The 19,143-nt window shown below is 42.2% G+C and overlaps 1 protein-coding gene across 1 annotated transcript; it reads left to right on the top strand.

The window, feature by feature from the left end:
* Positions 1 to 244: 244 nt before the first annotated feature.
* On the top strand, positions 245 to 18,276 carry sptlc2b (serine palmitoyltransferase, long chain base subunit 2b). The gene is made up of 12 exons (XM_085771764.1): positions 245 to 488; positions 4,112 to 4,306; positions 4,510 to 4,664; positions 5,566 to 5,714; positions 5,892 to 6,016; positions 7,559 to 7,652; positions 8,286 to 8,391; positions 9,650 to 9,869; positions 10,464 to 10,590; positions 13,910 to 14,045; positions 14,286 to 14,415; positions 15,800 to 18,276. Exons 1-12 carry the CDS (start codon positions 345 to 347, stop codon positions 15,911 to 15,913), a joined length of 1,695 nt encoding a protein of 564 aa, XP_085627890.1. The 5' UTR covers positions 245 to 344; the 3' UTR covers positions 15,914 to 18,276.
* The last annotated feature ends 867 nt before the right edge of the window (positions 18,277 to 19,143 follow it).

Raw genomic sequence — 19,143 nt, 5'->3', positions numbered from 1 at the left:
TGGATCTAGTTGCAAAAACACATAGATCCTTTTGTTTATTAATCGTTTTATTTATTAAATATTTATTTTGTTTATTTATTGTTTATCATTATTGTTTTTCTGACAAGATCTCAATACCTACAAGAGTGGTTGGAGTTAAGAAATGTTTTCACATAGACGATCTTTGTGGCGGGGTAACGCCATTGGTCAATGAAACTACCCAGGGGGCGGGGATTTCCGGCAGGCTCGTGCGGCCACAGTGCAGGAGTGGGCGTCTGAACCGTCTTCTTCCCCATCTCATACATGACTTCACCATTTACGTTACACAAGTTGTAGAATTTCCAGTCGCCGCCGGCCCCGCGAAGATGACGGAAAGCTCCGCGAACAAGCTGCTGAACGGAGACGCCTGCCACCGGACCTCTAACGGCAGAAAACCGAGCAAAAATGGCTTCGTGAAGAACCACTGCTTGTTTCAACAGCCACACAAGTATCGCCGCCCCAGGGAGAAGGTAAGGCCCAACCGTCAACTGCTCGGCGGGGGAGGGCCATAAACAAGCAGTGCTGTGTTTTAGTGATGTGTTTACGAGCCTCATTTGAATTAAGGAAACAAAGTTAGCTCTTATGTTATTCATTTTTTTTTTCCCCGTGCGTGTGTTGCGGCTATACATTCTTGTCTGTGAGTTGACGTAAATAAAGACGAAAAGTGAGAGCTGAGGCCATGTGACGGCAGCCAGACGTCATCTCACAAGTAAACTCAGCAACTTTAATCCAATTAGTTTGTCTTATTCAAATCATATACCGGTCTACCTGGCCTCACGACCTAACCTAGTGGTTTGTCCCAATGCGACATGTTTCAGTGGAGCTGTTGCAAAATCTGACACTGGATTTCCTTTGAAATACTGGGGGAAAAAAGCTCCTCACATAGTATTAAAATGTAAATAGTTGTTCTCTCAGTAAGGTTTAAAGTGTACATAATGCACAACCACCTGTGTTGCGTTTTAAAGCCATTGTTTGGTGGTGTATGCCACCTGATAGGGAGGGTTGTAGTGATGACTGCTATTGTAACCCTACACCCTGTTGTTGCCCCTGAATGAGTGTGTATGTAGGTGTGTGAGTGAAGTTAGACTGGTTTCTGTTTACACTGATGAGGAGGACCAGGGTCCTGTTGTGCTGTTACCACATAGGTTGTCTATCTGTGTGTGTGTGTGTGTGTGTGTGTGTGTGTGTCTGTCTGTCTGTGTGTGTCTCCTGGGAGAGGAGGGCAGGCATGCTTCCACATGACCCTTTAGCGGGAGAGGAATGTCTCCAGGCCACGAAGGGTGTGGTCCCTCCTGGGGTGAAATGAAAAAAGGCACCACAACAGAGTGTATGTGTGTGTGTGGAGGTGGGGTACACACATGCTTTTGTTTTTTTTCTTTAGTTGTTTAGGTTCAAAACAGAGGAGAGATCTGCAAACCATACAGAACCAAGCAAACTCAAAGTAATACCCTGGTGCTTGCATTGCAGAATGTCACATTCCTGACTGAAGGGCTGCTGATTTTAACATACAGCAGATTTATTCAATCAGGTCCAGATGCTGTGGCTGTCATACCATACCAAAACAACAGCCACAGTTGATACCATGGCTGTTTGTGCTGTCAGATTTTGGCTGGTGAGGGATATGCTGTTAATTATTCAAAGCTACAAGATAAGTTATTGTTTAACTTCAGATGCAACTATGCAACTCTCAGTAAACACCTCAGTGTGTTGACAATCCTTTATTTAGTGGCGTCAAAAGGAGTGACTGGGTGAACATTAATGATACTATGCACAGTGTTTACTGATGACAAACACTAGAGATACTTAGAAACACTATTGAAAAGTAGCATCTTGCCATTAAAGGGATAGTTCACCCAAAATTCGAATTTCACTCATTATCTACTCACTCTCATGTCGACTAAGGGCTGGGAGAAGTTTCCTCCGTGCCTTCTCTGAGTTACAGGGGGGCTCGGCGCAGCACCGCACTGCTATATGACGGTTGCAAACGGAGCTCACTTTTCTTCGTCCAAAAAGACACACCAAAAAACATCCAAATATCTCCATAGTGCTCGTCTGTAATGTCCCTCTTGTATTGAAGCCCCAACATGAGAAATTGTTCCGAAAAAAATTAAATAAGTCTATGTTTTACGCTTGTTTGTAGTGGAAGCTCCCACTGTCTCAGTTCACTGCTTTGCCTGTGTCTGTGCAAATCTCGCGCAATTTGCCTTGACACCCAGTTCACAGCTCCGCAAATCGCGCAAGATTTCGGCAGAACAACACTGGGAGCTTCCGCTACAAACAAGCTTAGTAGATAGACTTATTTAATTTTTTTCGGAACAATTTCTCATGTTGGGGCTTCAATACAAGAGGGACATTACAGACGAGCACTATGGAGGTATTTGGATGTTTTTTGGTGTGTCTTTTTGGACGAAGAAAAGTGAGCTCTGTTTGCAACCGTCATATGGACATGCAGTGCTGCACGGAGCCCCGCTGTAACTCAGAGAAGGCATGGAGGACTCTGAAACTTCTCCCAGCCCTTAGTTGACATGAAGGTGAGTAGATAATAAGTGAAATTTGAATTTTGGGTGAACTATCCCTTTAAACAGCTAGTAAAACTGGGATTATGATGATATCCATCAACTCCATGAAGGACAAGTGCAGTAAGACCATTTAAACCCTGACCTCAGTCACTGTCTGGTAATGAATTTCCCTAAGGGTCTGGGTCAGCTGAAAAAAAAAGGGTCTTTCTTTATTAGAGATCCCTCCATACAGGAATGGACCATGATCCCAATAGGGAACAATAAAGGAAGTGATTAGAGGCAGGAATTTTATGAACAACCAGGAAAGTGATCTCACCAACAGCTTTCAGCTGAGATAACAGTGCCAGTAATCACTTAGTGGCAAAGAACCGTGCACTGAATTGACAATTAGCAGCTCATTGACTCATTCACTCACTTTAGGCTTATTGTGAAACATCCACCTTCTGCAAGTTTTTTATTTTTGTGTAAACAGTGAAATGTGATCATCATCAGTTTAGCTGCAGAGCAAGCATGTGAAAGTACAGATCCCCAAGGTGTACTCTACCTGCTGTGTCCAGGTATAAAGGAACGGCACAGGCCCCCTACATCTGCTCAGTCTCTCTGTTTGTGCACACAGGTATAAAATATTAAGCAAACGTGACGTCAGGAAAATTGGATTTAGCTGCTGTGGTCGGCGCCGGTATGCAACAGTGACTTTGAGTGGTGTACTTAGACGTGGATGTGTTTTCGGGGGCGGTTTGCAAACCATAGCTACTGGATTACCAGCCTCTCAAAGCATTTTTTGGCACTTTTAGAAAGAGTGGGACCTGTTTGACTGGCTACACACACTGCAGTTCTCTCCTTTTCCCCCGGCTCAGAGGTATTTCTTGGAGAAGCATGACTGGTCACATGAGGTATGGTTGCTAAGCTGCAGGGTAGAGCCTATAATGAGTGACCGCCCTCATTTGTTTAGTGTTGGGTTTGTAGACAGCCGGTCCACAGTCCAGCTGGGAATTATATGCTAGTATTTTTCTTTTCTGGAGTGTGTGGCGCTCCTCCAGCATGTGACCACCTTTTGTACGGGCCCATAATTCAAGATCAATATTGCTATTCATAAAAGCCAATGAATTAGAACCCTGGTTGATGTCCATTTTACAGCTCACTGGTCTGTGGGGGCCCGGGCGTGGTGAAGTCTCTGTGAATAAATGTGCTTATGGAACCTTTATTGGCTTTCTAACTCTTTCCAAGAAAAACACAGTTTTAACAAATCAGCCCTGCTGTCATTTAGTGTGTGCCCAGCCTTTACTGGATTGGTCTGGTCTGCTCTCTATCACAGTTTATTGGGCTGCCTAATGTGGCAGATTTAATAAGTAAACAGACTTGTAGTATAGATAAACCATTACCTTTTATAGGAGTAACCAGCAGCTGTTTAGGGTCCGCTTATTTGAACAAAAAGTGGTATGAGTTGCTTCTCTTTTGAACTCCTAAATCTGTTCTTTGGACTCCAGATATATTACTAGCATCAAATCTGTGTTTTGAATTGTAACTTTTAGAGACATGTTATTGCAAATTCTTTGTACTTTATTTGCCCACAGAACCACAATGTCACACACAACTCCAGCCTGTACAAGAAACCCTTTGTGGAGTCGTTTGAGGAGACCCCTCTACTGGTGGCTGTGCTCACCTACATGGGCTACGGCATCCTCACCATCTTTGGCTACCTCCGAGACTTCCTCCGCCACTGGAACATCGAGAAGTGTCACGTGGCCCGGGAGAGGGAGGAGCAGAAGGTACATTAATATTTACAATTGGGGATTTTTGAATGTAGAAGCTAATTAAAAAAAAACCGTAGGTCCAACCATGCAAGTCTGAACATTAAAACCATTGCCTCAGTAGACTTAGACTACACTACTTTTGTCTGATTATCACCTGGCAGAGTGTTTTTGCCCACATCAATAGAAAATTAACAAGTAGTGCTCCATTTCTTCTGTAGGATTTTGTCCCACTGTATCAGGACTTTGAGAACTTTTACACCAGGAACTTATACATGAGGATCCGAGACAACTGGAACCGACCAATCTGTAGCGTCCCCGGTGCCAAGATGGACCTGGTGGAGAGGGTTTCCCATGACTACAATTGGACCTTTGAGTAAGTTGCTGTGTTGTGGTGGTGAGTGTGCACACAGGCTTAATTTAGCATCAAGGCATTGTCCACAGTGGTTATTCCATCCCCACAGGTGTGACTCTGCGCCTCTGATCCTTAGTTCGTCGGGAAGCTCACCGATGAGCACTTTAAGCCATTGACCTTGTATTTCTGATAATAAGAGTGATGCAAGCCATGATTCAGATGGTTATGTTGAAAGCACCAGTATCTGTCACATGGCACTGAACAGAAACTACTGACACAAAGCAGTCTGCATTTCAGACTGCTTTGTGTCAGTAGTTTCTGTACAAGTATGAACTTGGGATGGCGCAATATTTAAATGATTGGTGTGTATTTGATTTAATTTGGTTTATTTACTTTATTTCTAATTGGTAAGGGCAAGGGAATTGAGAACGCCTTAACTAAGTACACACAAGAACCGAGTCCTTTGGTATTCCAGACACAAACACACAGTAGTATACCCAATCAGTGTTATCACTCATTTTTAGCAGGACTAATATATATATATATATATATACCGGTAGTGCTTTGTGAAACAGTTAAAACACATTTTGGAAATTGCATTAATATCTCTGCAGATAAACCGTTCTGAGAAGTCAAGGTTGTGTCATATTTTTGTGATTCTGATGGAATGTGTGTAATGTACACAGCTTTGTTGTATTTTGTTCTCTGTTTGCCTCTGCTAGCTCAGTTCCCCTTGGACAATAAACTATTGTATATTATCACCACGCTTGATAACGGCGGCGGTTAGGACAACATTGAGTAGGAACCTGTTGCCAAGCAACCAGTGCAGACAAAGTCACCCTGTTGAACCTAATTATTTCTGTTAACCTAGAGTCAGGGTACCTGTTCTGTGTCTGACTCTGTGGGTCTCTGTCGCTTTCAGTCACACGGGGAAAGTGGTGAAAGACGTCATCAACATGGGCTCGTACAACTACCTGGGCTTTGCTGAGAACGTCGGGGCGTGTGCCGACGCTGCTATCGAAGCCACGCAAAAGTACGGCGTCGGAGTGGCCAGCACTCGCTGTGAAATGGGTAAGAGTGGAAAAAAACAAACCAAAAACTTCTAGCCCTTATGATTAAGTAATTATAAAGGAGTGTTTCTTTTCATTATAAAAAGGCACAAAGAGTCACTTTAACATGTCTCTCAGGAGACAAGTTACAGTACACGAATGGGGAGTTGTCATTAAACTGAGAATGTGTCATTTCCAGGTAACCTGGACATCCACGAAGAGATGGAGCAGTTGGTTGCCAGGTTCCTCGGTGTTGAGTCATCCATGACTTTCGGGATGGGCTTCGCAACCAACTCCATGAACATTCCTGCTCTTACTGGGAAGGTATGGAATTTCATTCACTTCCTTTGTTTTCCTTTTCTTGCTCTCCACACAACAGCCTGTTCCTCTTGATTTGATTGCTTTTGGATATTCTTTTGTTTCTTCATGGCCACAGTGGTCCTTCCTTGGTCCCATATTGTAATTGTAAGCAAGCAACAGTTTTTAGTGCTTTACTGTTCAGGAAAAACACTGTTTCCTGTGGTAAGTGAAAAATATTTTCAGATGTACGGCCAAGCTTGAAAAGTTCAGACTGTTCCACAACACACTAGTTTCCGGGCCAGAGCTTTCAAAACAGTGCTGCAGGTCAGAGAGTGATATTTGGCCTGTCCCAGTCGCTGTTGTTCTAACCCCAACAAATCACACACACACACCAGTGCTCCTTACGTGTGTCCTTATGTACTCTTTTCTTCTATAGCCAGTGCATCAACAGGAAGTAGCTGGCAGCCGTGTGTACCTTGAGTCAAAGAACACATTTCCTGACGAAATGAGGGGAAAACAAAAATGCAGATGGTCAAAAGAAACATACGACGAGACAGTACAGATCTGACGCACTGCCCCTGTCACAAGGCTTCATAAATTGTTAACTATGCTCGTGATCCTTCTGCTAACTCACATCCTTATGTCATGGTGGAATTGTGTGTTATGTAACAAACTCATTCATTCAATGACCAGAGGAAACTGTGTGACGTGTGTGAATTTTTGGATGTGCTGACTTCATATTAATCATCAAATGAACAACAATTCCCATCCTGGATTTACGTTACTCTATCTTTAGACCTGTGAAAACACTTGCTTTTGTTTATAAGTGAGCTTGTGCTGTTTAATGAGGAATCATATTTACTTTAACAGGCTATCATATCTTTCACTTATGTCATTGTCTAGTTTTTTTTTTTTACAAGGCATACTGGTTTTGTCACTGGTGTCACATTCTGTCATGAAATGGATTTTGCAATAATGTGATTACCATGACACACACACACACACACACACACACACACACACACACACACACACACACACACACACACACTCTCTCACACTCACACACTTTGGGTTTATCACACATTACATTGATTACATTACACAACACCAGATGAACTATGTCACACCTACAGGTTAAGTACGGGCAACAGGCTTATTCAACTTAATGTGGTGTGTGACTTCATGTGATTCATGCTGAACTTTTAACAATGCATGTTGGAGCTGCAAGATGTCACAACATCACATGCCACTAAAACAGGCAGCTACAGTTTTCTTAAATGCTGCAGACAAACATCATTTGTGACTTTTCATTTCTAACGTATCAAAACTAAAATCAAGTAAATAACAGTATTGGCAATACTCTTTATATGTTACAGAGACTAATCTGAGCAAGTCATTGCTCAACATTGAACATTTTGCAAGCGGAACTCTAAAGAAGGACTGGTGTTTGACTTTGGCTAATTAGGTGTTGCCTCCCTTGCAACATAGAAATCAGATTTTAAAAAACACAACTCTGCAACATAAGTTCAAAAAGAAAAATGTCTTTCTCTCTTTTTGTTTCAGGGTTGTCTTATCCTGAGTGATGAGCTGAATCATGCATCGCTGGTGCTGGGAGCCCGCCTGTCTGGCTCCACGATTCGGGTCTTCAAACACAACAGTAGGTGACCTCCAATGCCAACCACCTTTCATGAGATCAGTCAGATAGGATTGTGACTTGTGCGCACATCCTGCACATTCACTAAAGTCACAGGATGAAAGAGGCTGGAATGGACCTTTTATTATTATAGAGACCATAATTTGCTGTAATCTGCTTTTACCTAGAGTTGCTTCATTGAATGCAGTTTGTCTTTACTACAAAGGACAGGCTTACTTACTTGACTTTTACAGCTCTGCATTAATTCACTTTGTTGAATCACACAGTAGTCACTGACTGTGGGTGTGGTGTGATTTATCTATTCATTTTAAGGACAAACACACACAGGTACATGTATACACACAGTCACCAGAGATCCTGACTCACCCAGGCCAACGATCAGCCACCAGGAACTAGGCAGGCTTACTGCTAAGGAAACACTTGGTGCTTCAAAGGGTTGCAGCCATAAAATATTGACGCTCATCCATTACTCCACAAAAGCTCTCAGATTACTTTAGAGGAATAAGATCTATCCTTGGCCGACAAACCCTTTTCTCTGGCTCAGAGATGTCCTTTTCTCACTATCGGTTGTTTAATAAGTAACTTGAAACTAGTGTGAGAAAGTGTTTAATTCGGAAACTCCTTTTTGTATTGCAGACATGCAAAGCCTGGAGAAGCTACTGAGAGATGCCATTGTACACGGGCAGCCGAGAACACATCGACCATGGAAGAAAATCCTCATTGTGGTGGAGGGCATATACAGGTACACACCATCATTTTTTAATTTCTCTTACAGTAGATCTAACTCTAGCCCTTACACACACAAACATACAGGCCTGAAAATTGCCTGGGCCAAATAACACGCTGCCATTAACCTTAAGCTAACTTAGCTAATTATGTTTTATTTCTGCTTTATTGCGATTCCACCAAGTATTTTTATGCCACAGCTGTATCACACTGCACTGTGTTTACTGCCAATTACTTGACACCCACAGCTGTCTGGGTGAGAACTCATTAATCTTTATTTAGCTTGACTAGCAGTTAATTTGTCATTTTATTTGTACATTTGAACAAAAGGCCGACAAAAGACAACACCTTTCAGAATACTTGTGTGTTGTATTTACCCATAATGCATCTGTAACAGACCTGTAACTTGTTAAAGACATGTCACACTGCAAACCTCTTGATTTACATAAGACAGGGTTTCCTTTTATGGTATGGGCATAGTACCAATATTTTATAGGATGGCTAAGCAGTATTTCAGCAGATGAGAGTTCAGTGTAAGAAGTCTCTGCTGGCTCAAACAAGCAACAACTGGACAGAGACATTTTTACAAAATGTGAATACTAATACCTAAGGGTTTCTACTGTAGGACGCACATCTCCTACTCACAGTCCCTTCATGGTGGCAGCATTCCCCGATTTCACTTTGTTTAAAAATAGAAAATAATGGCAATTGGGAAGTGTGCCCACTCTCCTCTTAGGATAATGTATTCCTTGTTCTTACTATAAAGGTAATTGATCGTGTTGATCAATATAGATCTCAGTGAAGCTGCCTGACATAATCAATGCCCTTTTCTAATGCAATGTTAATGGAGTTTCATGTCCTCTGGGATCTCAAAGCAAATGCTTCAACTGCTAAAATAGACAGGGCTTACACACACACATATTAACACCCACGCCAGTGTCAGAAGTTGTCTATAGGGTCAACTGCTCCACATGGCCCCTCAGCTACACTGCAGCTTTCTGACTTCAGGGGTAGGTTGTGATTGTCAGTCGGTAAACACAAACGTGTATATCAGCTGGATAGATGATGTCATTTAAATGAACTACTTGTATTATTTAAGTGCAGCGCCTTCAAAGTATATTCAGACCTTGTCACTCTTTGTACACTTTATTGTGTTTTATATTGAATAACAAATTACAAACAAATATACCTGTCATTTTCGCCCACCAATCTGCTGGCATAATAACACATTAAAAATGTGTTTCTTATCAAATTGTTTTTTCCCCCCCCCCAAGTATGGAGGGATCCATTGTGCGACTACCAGAGGTCATTGCCCTGAAGAAGCGCTACAAGGCCTATCTGTACCTGGATGAGGCCCACAGTATTGGAGCCCTGGGGCCTAACGGGAGGGGGGTGGTGGACTACTTTGGCCTGGATCCCAAAGACGTGGATATCATGATGGGGACGTTCACCAAGAGCTTTGGTGCTGCCGGGGGATACATTGGAGGCAAAAAGGTTGGTGAAGTGTTGAATAGGTAAAATTAAGGAGATTTCAGATGACACATATGAAGCGTCCTCTGCTTGAAGGGAATAGTAGCTAGAGCCCCTAGTCCTCCTCTTTAGAGACCATAGCAAGTTCCTAGACTGAAACCCAGCACGTTGTGTGTCATTCAGTTTTAGTGTTACACAATACTGTTTACCAGCAATGGAAAGTTTAGCTTCCCATTTGTCTGAAAAGGATCTGATTCATGGTAAGCTTTTATTTTCAGTCTGTGCAATTGAACGACTCCGTACTACCACTTAAGTTGAACTTGGGAGAGAAAAATATTCAAATGCAAGATGGAACTACATTTTAAGCAACACTTCAAATACAGAAGTAACTATCTGTGACACTTTCCACAGTTTCCAGATGAGTCCTGCTCAGATCACACTGTATATTGACTCAAATGTTGTTTGTGAGGAAGCCCATGTCCTAAGCCTTCAACATAGTGAATTAACAGCATTTCTATTGTGAAGCTGCTAACTACAGTGTCTCCTTCATTTTAATGTTTCACGTTTCTGTTGTAATTGGCCACCAGAAGAGGTAACTTTAATGTAATTTCTCTGCAGGAGCTGATTGACTATTTACGACGCCACTCTCACAGCGCTGTGTACGCTACCTCCATGTCCCCTCCTGTGGCCCAGCAGATAATCACTTCTATGAAGATCATCATGGGAGAGGACGGGACCACACTCGGTAGGTGCCTGAAATGATACCGATCAAATAGAAGCGTCTGTGGCGATGTCCTTTTTTGCATTTGTCCGATTGGAGATTTTACTTTTTCTGGTCTGCTGGTATCACACATGACCACAAGATGGCAGTATGGGCCTTTTTCTCAAACTTTCATTCCAGCAGGCCTGAGGTCTTAAGCTGAGGCATTTGTTGTCTTTCAACTCCCTTCACCTTTGCCAGCTATTGTACTTTGACTTCTTTATACTGTGTGCGCCTGTTTATGCTCTACATGTTTTATTCACAGCCGAGTGATAAAGGCTACTATCGCTGGCAATGACTTACCAGTAAATAAAGGTGTGTTACACAGTGTTATCATATTATATGTCATGTGTAAACGCATTCCAAGTATGATTGTAATGCCACGTGGGTGCCTGCCCTTCCTACATCTACGTGCACACACGCCCTTTAGATTGTAAAGTGGGATAGGAAGGCCATAAATAGTCACTTCCTGTTATACAGTGACAGGTAGTCTTCTTTTGTTGTTCCTGTAGAGATAGTTGTCATACCAAGTTGCACAACATTGCTTTGGAAAATGTTGTTTATTTTCGATTATTTTGAAATGGGCTCTTTGAGCGTGTCTTTCCTTGGCTGAAAAGTAGTTCTTAAATGTTGCAGGTGTTTTCTTTCACTCACCAGTCTGATGACGGTGAGATAAAGCCTGCAGTATGGCTGGGTTTCATGTTTCATGCGGTTTTGCATATTTGAAGGTCTCCCTGTAGTCCGCCACAGCAGTTTCCTCCTGTCTTTATCTTTCAGGATGTGATTTCTTTTTTTTTTTTCTTTTAAACTGGTAGGTGGACAGTCCCTTGCCCTCTCTCTGAGTCACGCCGGTCTAGAACAAGGTCTTGAATCGGTGGTATGCCGTCTCCTCTACCGTTTCCCTTTATGGCTTTCAGATGTGTGTTTCATTACATTTATGTGCTTCTTTGCCCTCACGCTGGGTGCAGCATAGCATGGCGCACAGGGCCAGAGATCCGTGCAGATCAAACCCTGTTGGACTCGTAGCCTGCACACACAAACAGATCACCGAGGCTTGTTTTTCTTACCGGGCGGCACCTCTTTAGTCTTTACGGAGCTTGATTGATGCAGCCTCCCTTAAAATGCTGATATAAGATCAGATTACCTTACTCCCCAGCCATTCAACCATTAGGAGCAGGAATAAACACCTAGTGTATCCTGTGTAGTGTGGCCTTTCCACAATGTCATCAGCTCTGTCTTCAAACTGTTTCTGAGAAGAGAAGGCCAAACTGGCTGACCTTGCAACATATCCCAGCCTGACATGTTTTCCTTGTAGAAGACTAACAATGACAGTCTGATTGGTTGCAGCCCCGTCACTGTTTGAAATTCAAGCCTTTGAAGACCCAGACACTGACATGAAGTTGAAGTGACAGCTGAGCTGCCTGCTAACGGTTTGTTGGTGCGTTCGAGTTGCTAAGGGCGGCTGCTCATGGTTCCCGGCAGCGGCCTGCATCAAAATGGACATTTGTTGTTTGAAGCTTACATCAATCAGATATGTGGATGATACATAGGGGTACAAAAGGGGGCAAAGCTTTCTTCAATTTGAAGAGAATGCTAAGAAGCAAATCTGAATATCATACATTACTTATTTTTTCCTGCCAACTGATGCTGAGAATAGCTTTGGATTCCTTGTCTGGAAAAAAAAAAGTCTGGATAAATATAATGTCTTGTCAATGACGTTGTTGTGTCTCGGGGTGCTTTGAAGCCGTGATGATTTTGCTCTGTTATTCAGCAAAGCCAGGCAGATGTGTGTAGCTGTCGGTGCTTTGTGCCGTCCGGTTATTTGCTTTGTTAAGATGCTGTCCGTGGAGGCTTGGCCCGAGGATTCAGTGAATGGCTCCACACTGTGCGTCAGACTGACACATGAGGATTGATGCCTGTGTGGCTTCAGCCCCTTGACCTCAGACTTCAAGAACCCTGCTTATCTTCAAAGGCCAGTGGTAAAGTGCTGTCTCCAACAGTGTAAAGTGATTAGTTATAGTTACTTGTTACTTTCTAACTAAGTTAGTAACTGTATTACTACATTATAAAAGTAACTAATCACCAGGAAAAGTAACTATTGCGTTACTTTTTTATAAAATGCTCAAATATGTCAAATTACTTGGACTCACCCCCCATACCGCCTAACCACAACCTCCTGTTTATCTGGAACTAACCAACTCACCCAATATTCCTCCACACAGGCAGGTTCCTCTGTGTTGCTGCCAGTGTGTAGGAATACTGAGTGAGCTGGTTAGTTCCAGATAAACGTCTTTTTTCCGACTTAGTTGACTGAAAAGTGTGTATAATGTACACTTTAACAGATGAATTATTTTGTGACGGGTCTTCTTGAGTCAAGTAACGGAGCATTTTATTGCCGGTAATGATAATAACGGCTTTATAACGGGAGAAACAGCAACTTTTTTTGATTACCCGTTACTGAAGAAAGTAGCGCCGTTATTTTATAACACCGTTATTCCCGTCACTGGTCTCCAAATCTGTGTAAGATGTAAGAAGACGAGGCCGTTTTACATTTGTCCTATGGCTATTTTTGTATTTGCTGACAGGGTTTTGTTCCTGAACTTATCAGCTCATCGACCCTAACTCGTTACTCCACCCTGTATCATGTTAGACTTAAAATTGCAGATTAAAAGCAGACTCTTTAGAGTACAAAAATCATCAGCGAAGGAAAAGGCAGCGAAACGATGTGTTGAAGAGCTGCTCCGCTCACCCCCACAGGTGTTTTCACTCCGGCTGATTAGACCTGCACAGGTTGCCTGAAACTGTGAGGTCACCAACAGTAATCACAATAGAGTCCTGTCCCAACAGGTGCCGTGAAGCTAACACAGTGAGCAGAGTGTCAGTCAAGGACAGTGTGTGTGGGCACTGAGCTGATGAGGAGAGAGCTAATCAGGCAAATTAAGTGAAAACACCTGTGTGGGTGCACCAAGGTGACGAGGGGCTTCAATCAGAGCCGAGAGACTCGAGTTTTCTAATTGCAGCAGAAAAGCAGTTAAAAAACATGCACAAGCTTTGTTAATAAGTAAAATGTTGTTAGTATTATGATTGAATCTCTTAATAGGATTTTCCTCATCAGTGTACAGTCTACAGTGTTAATCCACGGCCCCTCAGCAAGACCTTTAACCATGCAGGGTGACGAGATGGTCGAAGTTGCCATAATAATTTAACTTTTTTAATTTGTCCGTCACCCATCTCTTACCAACAATTTTATGCCTGTGTTGTTAAATGTAGTTCTAAAATAGCACTTTTTCTCTGTGTACTCCAGGTGCTGATCGCCTCAGGCAGCTATCAGAGAACACCACCTACTTCCGCAGGAAACTCCGCGAAATGGGCTTCATCATCTACGGCAATGACGACTCACCTGTGGTACCAATGATGCTCTACATGCCCGCCAAAATTGGGTATGCCTACGTCCTCATGTTATTTATATTTACTATTAAATCAATGCATTTTAACATCAGAGATAAGAATGGTGGGTAATGGGTAGAATAGAATTTATGTTGATGTGTGGAAAGCTGTGAATTACTTCAGTTTCATGCATTAAAGAGAACATCTTCAGGATGTGGTGGTGTTAATGGACAGACTACAAGTTTAGGTTTGCCCATTGTTGCCATGTGTCTAATGGTGGCATTGCTTTACAGGGCTTTTGGTCGGGAGATGTTGAAGAGGAACATCGGCACAGTGGTGGTCGGCTTCCCAGCGACGCCCATCATCGAATCGAGGGCTCGTTTCTGCGTTTCAGCCGCCCATACCAGAGAGATGCTTGACACAGTAAGTCCCCCAGTCCGTCCAGTCACTGCCTGAAACAGAATAACTGACAATGCAGGTGGTCTGCATATGTTTATTTTCAAACAGTGCATAAAGGTGAATGTTAGTGGACGTTAATGCTGCAAAACTCCATGTTAAAATCAATTCGGAAATGATTTTTTAATACAAAAAATGGACTGAGACTGATGACAGGAGACATCAGTGGCAGCTCCTTTGTCTTTTCTTGTTATTTTTCCTTTCATTTATTATTACCAAAAGTTTTCCTCAGAAGTACTGGCAAAACAGATCCTTGTGAACTGGCGTGTCTATAATTTCCACACGCAGGAGCAACAGAAAACTTTTATTGGGGCGGAAACTAAATCAGCTTGAAAATCTAATTTAACTTGTTTATTACTGTTATTTTAAAATTTATGTTTTTGATTAAACAATAACAACATGCAAACAAAAACACTCCAATTATTGAATCCTGCCACTTCCAGGCTACCGCAGCCACATTTATCACTCAAGATGTAAGAGAAAGGCACATTTGATCTCTCCTCAGAGTCTGTCTTCTTAAGCCCTGGATCCAGTCGAGAGGATGTCGTTACAGATGTTTATAGCTGAAGACTTTATTTATCCTCAACATGGAATAAGAGTTTATTTGGATTCATGGATGATCGTGGATCCAAACACTCAATAAGGCTTTCTCAGCTGTTAATCAACCAGATCTGTCTGTCTGGCTGCTGACTGACAGCTTTGTGTGAGTGTGTGTGTCTGTTGAATAATAAAGGCTCCCAATATGTCCTTTATTATGAAGAAACTTGGATGGCCAAGTTGTCTCTGAGTATTATGGTGTGGCTCAGACAGAGACTTTTATTTGAGCTGCTCTGTCTCTCCAAAGACACTTCATTCATCTTACTGAGGAGCATGTCAACACCGTTTGTAATAGTCCATTTAAAGGGCATCAGCCTGTCTTTGTAGAGCACTTCGAGGAGCCGCTTTTTCCGTCTTTGGAAAAGCCAGCTCTCGCTATTTCTCAAACCACTGAATCAGAAAAAAGGTCAGGAGGAAGGTAAATTGTTTCCAGGTGTCCTGCAGCGTTGCAATGCTGATACAGTCTCTTGTGGAAGAAGTGGAGGAGTCTCTGTTCAGTTGTGGTTTATGCAGGCAGGCCTTCTGTTCACCTTTTCTTTTTCGAAGCCCCTTTTCTTTCACTTCTCTGACATATTCAGTGGTTAAAATCCAAGTGTGATTAAGGTTTATCACTTCATTTATCACCTCTGAAAGAAATCTCTTTTCAAGCTGTGAGTGTTTTATTGTCTGTCTCACTATCTACACTCATCCTAGCTGATGTAAATCATGTCTCTTTGGAGTCAGATTAATAGCATTCTTCCTCTTCCTATTGCAGGCATTGGCAGCCATCAGTGAAGTGGGCGACCTGCTGCAGCTGAAGTACTCGAGACGTGAACAGCCGCTTCCTTCTCTGGGATGGATGTCAGAGGAGAGCCTGCTGCAGGACTGAGCCACATCGCCCCCTCCTACCAAATCACTTTCCCTCCCTCACTTTACCTTTTCTTGTTTGATATCCCTAATTTTCCTCTGAGCCAGTCTCTCCACCCCACGTCTTAATTTCTCTTGGCATCGGACTCTCGAGGACCCACCAGAACCTAAGCCTTCAACCCGGTCCACCCCGTTCTAAGACCTGCACACTAGCATCGCTCATTAGCCTGTGTGCAGACAGTGACCTGTCCAGCTTCTTCACCCCTAACAGGGGAGGACCAAAATCACCCTCGTCATCCTGTGTCCGTTTGTTACAGAGCGCATTGACAGCCTTTCAGTTTGTCCTAGCTTATTGTGACTACACCAGTCTAACATCAAGTCTTATCCCTGTGTGCACATTAAATGTGTATCTTATTTGTGCAATAATAACAATGTGGAGTTTCTTTGTCAACCAGCCTGGAGCAAAGTGACTGCCTTTTTTTGTTTTGTTTTGTTTGTGTTTTTGTCATGAGTTCATACTCATGCACTTGGAGAAAAAGAAATCTGATCATAGCTATTGCTATGATGCACTCAAAGGAAAAAATTATATATGTAAATATTATTTATCCCGAAGTTGGTAAAACTGCCTTAGGGTAGCCTCCCAAACCTCAAAGTGAGATACATTATTTCACAGGAGTAACATAAGCATGTGTTCTCCTTATGTATTTATCTGATGGCTTTTTCCTAATCACTTTTACTTGAATAGAGAGTATAGAATATTGGGTTCTGTCCCTCACCAAAGGATATATATATGTATAGATATATTTTCTACCTTTTCTCTTAAAATGCAAAGCAGATGTTCCAAACGAATAAAATTTAACAGGGAAAGAATCCCAGGGAGCAAGACTAAGGAATATTTTTTACTGCTTATTTTCTAGAAATATTTTTCATTCTTATTTACTGTTTACACCTGCACTCAAAAACTTGAGCCCAGTGTCTTTAACATTTCTATAAGCTAATGAGCTACATGTGTGATTTTTTTTTTTTTTCTATTTTGGTTCAGCCATTTTCACTCAAGTGCTTTCATGTGTTTCAGCGTCGACACCCATCTCTGAGCACGATGACACGCTGTAACTAGGATCTGTATGTATGACGATGCTGTGCCCACATTTATCTGATGTACAGACGGCTTTATTTATTTGTCAGTTTTCTGCTATCTTACGTTTGTCAGAAAATTTTAACTATTACCTGAAAGGCAGCTCCAAATGTGTCCCAGTGGAAGGTATGTGTTTTAACTGACTACTTACACGTCTTAAATTCAGTGCAACACTACTGACAGGCATTGTAAATGCACAGATGACGTAGTCACTGAAACCTTAATACATTTGTATAAATATGCTTTAAATGTACTTGTTTTCGTATAATTTATCAGCAGTGATCATCTTCTGGAGTGACATTCCATATCAACTTGCTTTCATTGTTCAGTTTTTGTTTTATTTTAGTGTTTTGTCAGATTTTTGTGTGTGAGATCACCCCAAACACGGCGTACATGACAAGTCTCCGTCAAACATTGTGTTCACGTGTGTGTTTATGTTCTGTCACTTTACTGATGTGAATTGGAGGGTGCTTCAGTGCAGCCAGTCTAAAAGCTGGCAATTGTCTGGCTATGTGACCAATCCTACACATGTTCACCAAAGTGATTCAACTCAACACAAGTTCAGAGATGCTTTTGTTGATGTTTATGGCATTTTTTAGCACAGCACGCCAAGGTTTTTTTGGGGTCTCTTGTTAACTGTACATCCTTTAGACATTAGTCTTAATTTTGTGTGAGTCATTCCAATATTGTGTTTTTTTTTTCTTTTCTTTCACAGAAAATGGCTTGAATAACAACTCAGAGATGCATTTGCTTTTAATAAATGTAATATAAAAGGTGGAACACATGACTATGATCTGGATTTGCACTCTTCAGAAATGTGCTCTGACATAAAGAATTTCTTCTTGTCAGAGTTTCCTCTCTAGCTGTCTGCAGCACCATGCAGTATGTTCAGCCTCTACATTTCTGTCTATGGAGGCAAAAATGTAATTGCAAACAGCAACGTGACGGTTTCTCTCAGCCAGTTTTCCCTCACTGAAACTGAGGAATTAAAGTCCAGAGAGATTATACAAAGGCGAACTTGCTCACAGCTCTTTGATGTGATGTGACATGTTTCCAGCCTATCTACCGCAAATACCTGCGAACTGACCTGCAGTGACCATTGGAAAAGTTACTTATCATTTGCTTTTGCCCTTGGAGTTGTGTTTGGGGTTGAAGATAAACCACTTAGAGGAGTTTGTAAAGCCATGATGTTTGTTGACCATGCTGGTGGAAACAGTGCTGCAAAGATTAAATCACTTTCTTAGTATCAAGTTCTGGAATGGGTTTGTGTTTATTTACAGCACACACAGACTTTAGTCACCGCTTAAAAGCTCTTGACAAACATGTTGTAGAGCCTTTTTGACTGATAAGTCACTGACATCCTGCCATTATACAGCATTCCACATTGGCCACTCATTCACTACAGTCTTAAAATGGTAATTTTCTCAAACAGTATGCCAGCAGGATGAGATAATAACTTGTTTGAGTTTAGAGGCAAAACAAGTCTAAAGAGGAGAAAAAAACGTGACAGAGTAGACTGTAGGAAGGAGGAGAATGATTTCACTTATTTATTATCAGAGTCTGATAAATGGACCTTTCTCTTGTGAAGTGAGTAGCCAATGTCCACACTCCTCTGCAGCCTTATGTACTGTAGGTAACAAGCCAACTAAACCTTTAAGGCTACCTTATCAAGAAATTCAGTGGCCCAGCGCAAACCCCCTCCACACACAGCTGTGAGCAATGAGCATCCCACCCCCAACTCCCTCAGCATCAACCCGCTGAATGCGTGCGTAAAAGGCAAGTTTACCAAAACCGGTTGGCTGGGCGGTACACACACACACACACCAACACACACTCACACTCACACTCACACATGCATCCGAACCGGTGGATGAACTTCAGCTGGATAATGGATTAACGCATCAGACAGATAGCCAGCAAGAAAAGAAAAAAAAAACGCGCAGCATACTATGAGCTCCAGATGTCAATGTATTGGAAGAAAACACCCACCCACCCACGACGGAGTGACTCACAGTTTAAAGTAGTTGAATAAGCCGAGCGCCGGTGCGGACGGGGAGATATTCTGCGTGGGGTATCTGACTTTGTTTTTTCTGCTACTTAAGGCTCTCCCGACCCGT

Source organism: Trachurus japonicus, chromosome 24, assembly GCF_045865225.1.
Source record: "Trachurus japonicus isolate A0001 chromosome 24, Traja_1.0".
In the NCBI taxonomy this organism is placed as follows: domain Eukaryota; kingdom Metazoa; phylum Chordata; class Actinopteri; order Carangiformes; family Carangidae; genus Trachurus; species Trachurus japonicus.
This window is presented reverse-complemented; position numbering and strand designations above follow the sequence as displayed.

Bases quoted from the DNA above. Each gene is read 5' to 3' on its own strand.
- sptlc2b (XM_085771764.1), top strand. From the start codon at position 345: ATGACGGAAAGCTCCGCGAACAAGCTGCTGAACGGAGACGCCTGCCAC. The intron at 6,017-7,558 runs GTATGGAATTTC...TTTTTGTTTCAG, and splicing joins TTCCTGCTCTTACTGGGAAG to GGTTGTCTTATCCTGAGTGA. The intron at 14,416-15,799 runs GTAAGTCCCCCA...TTCCTATTGCAG, and splicing joins CCAGAGAGATGCTTGACACA to GCATTGGCAGCCATCAGTGA.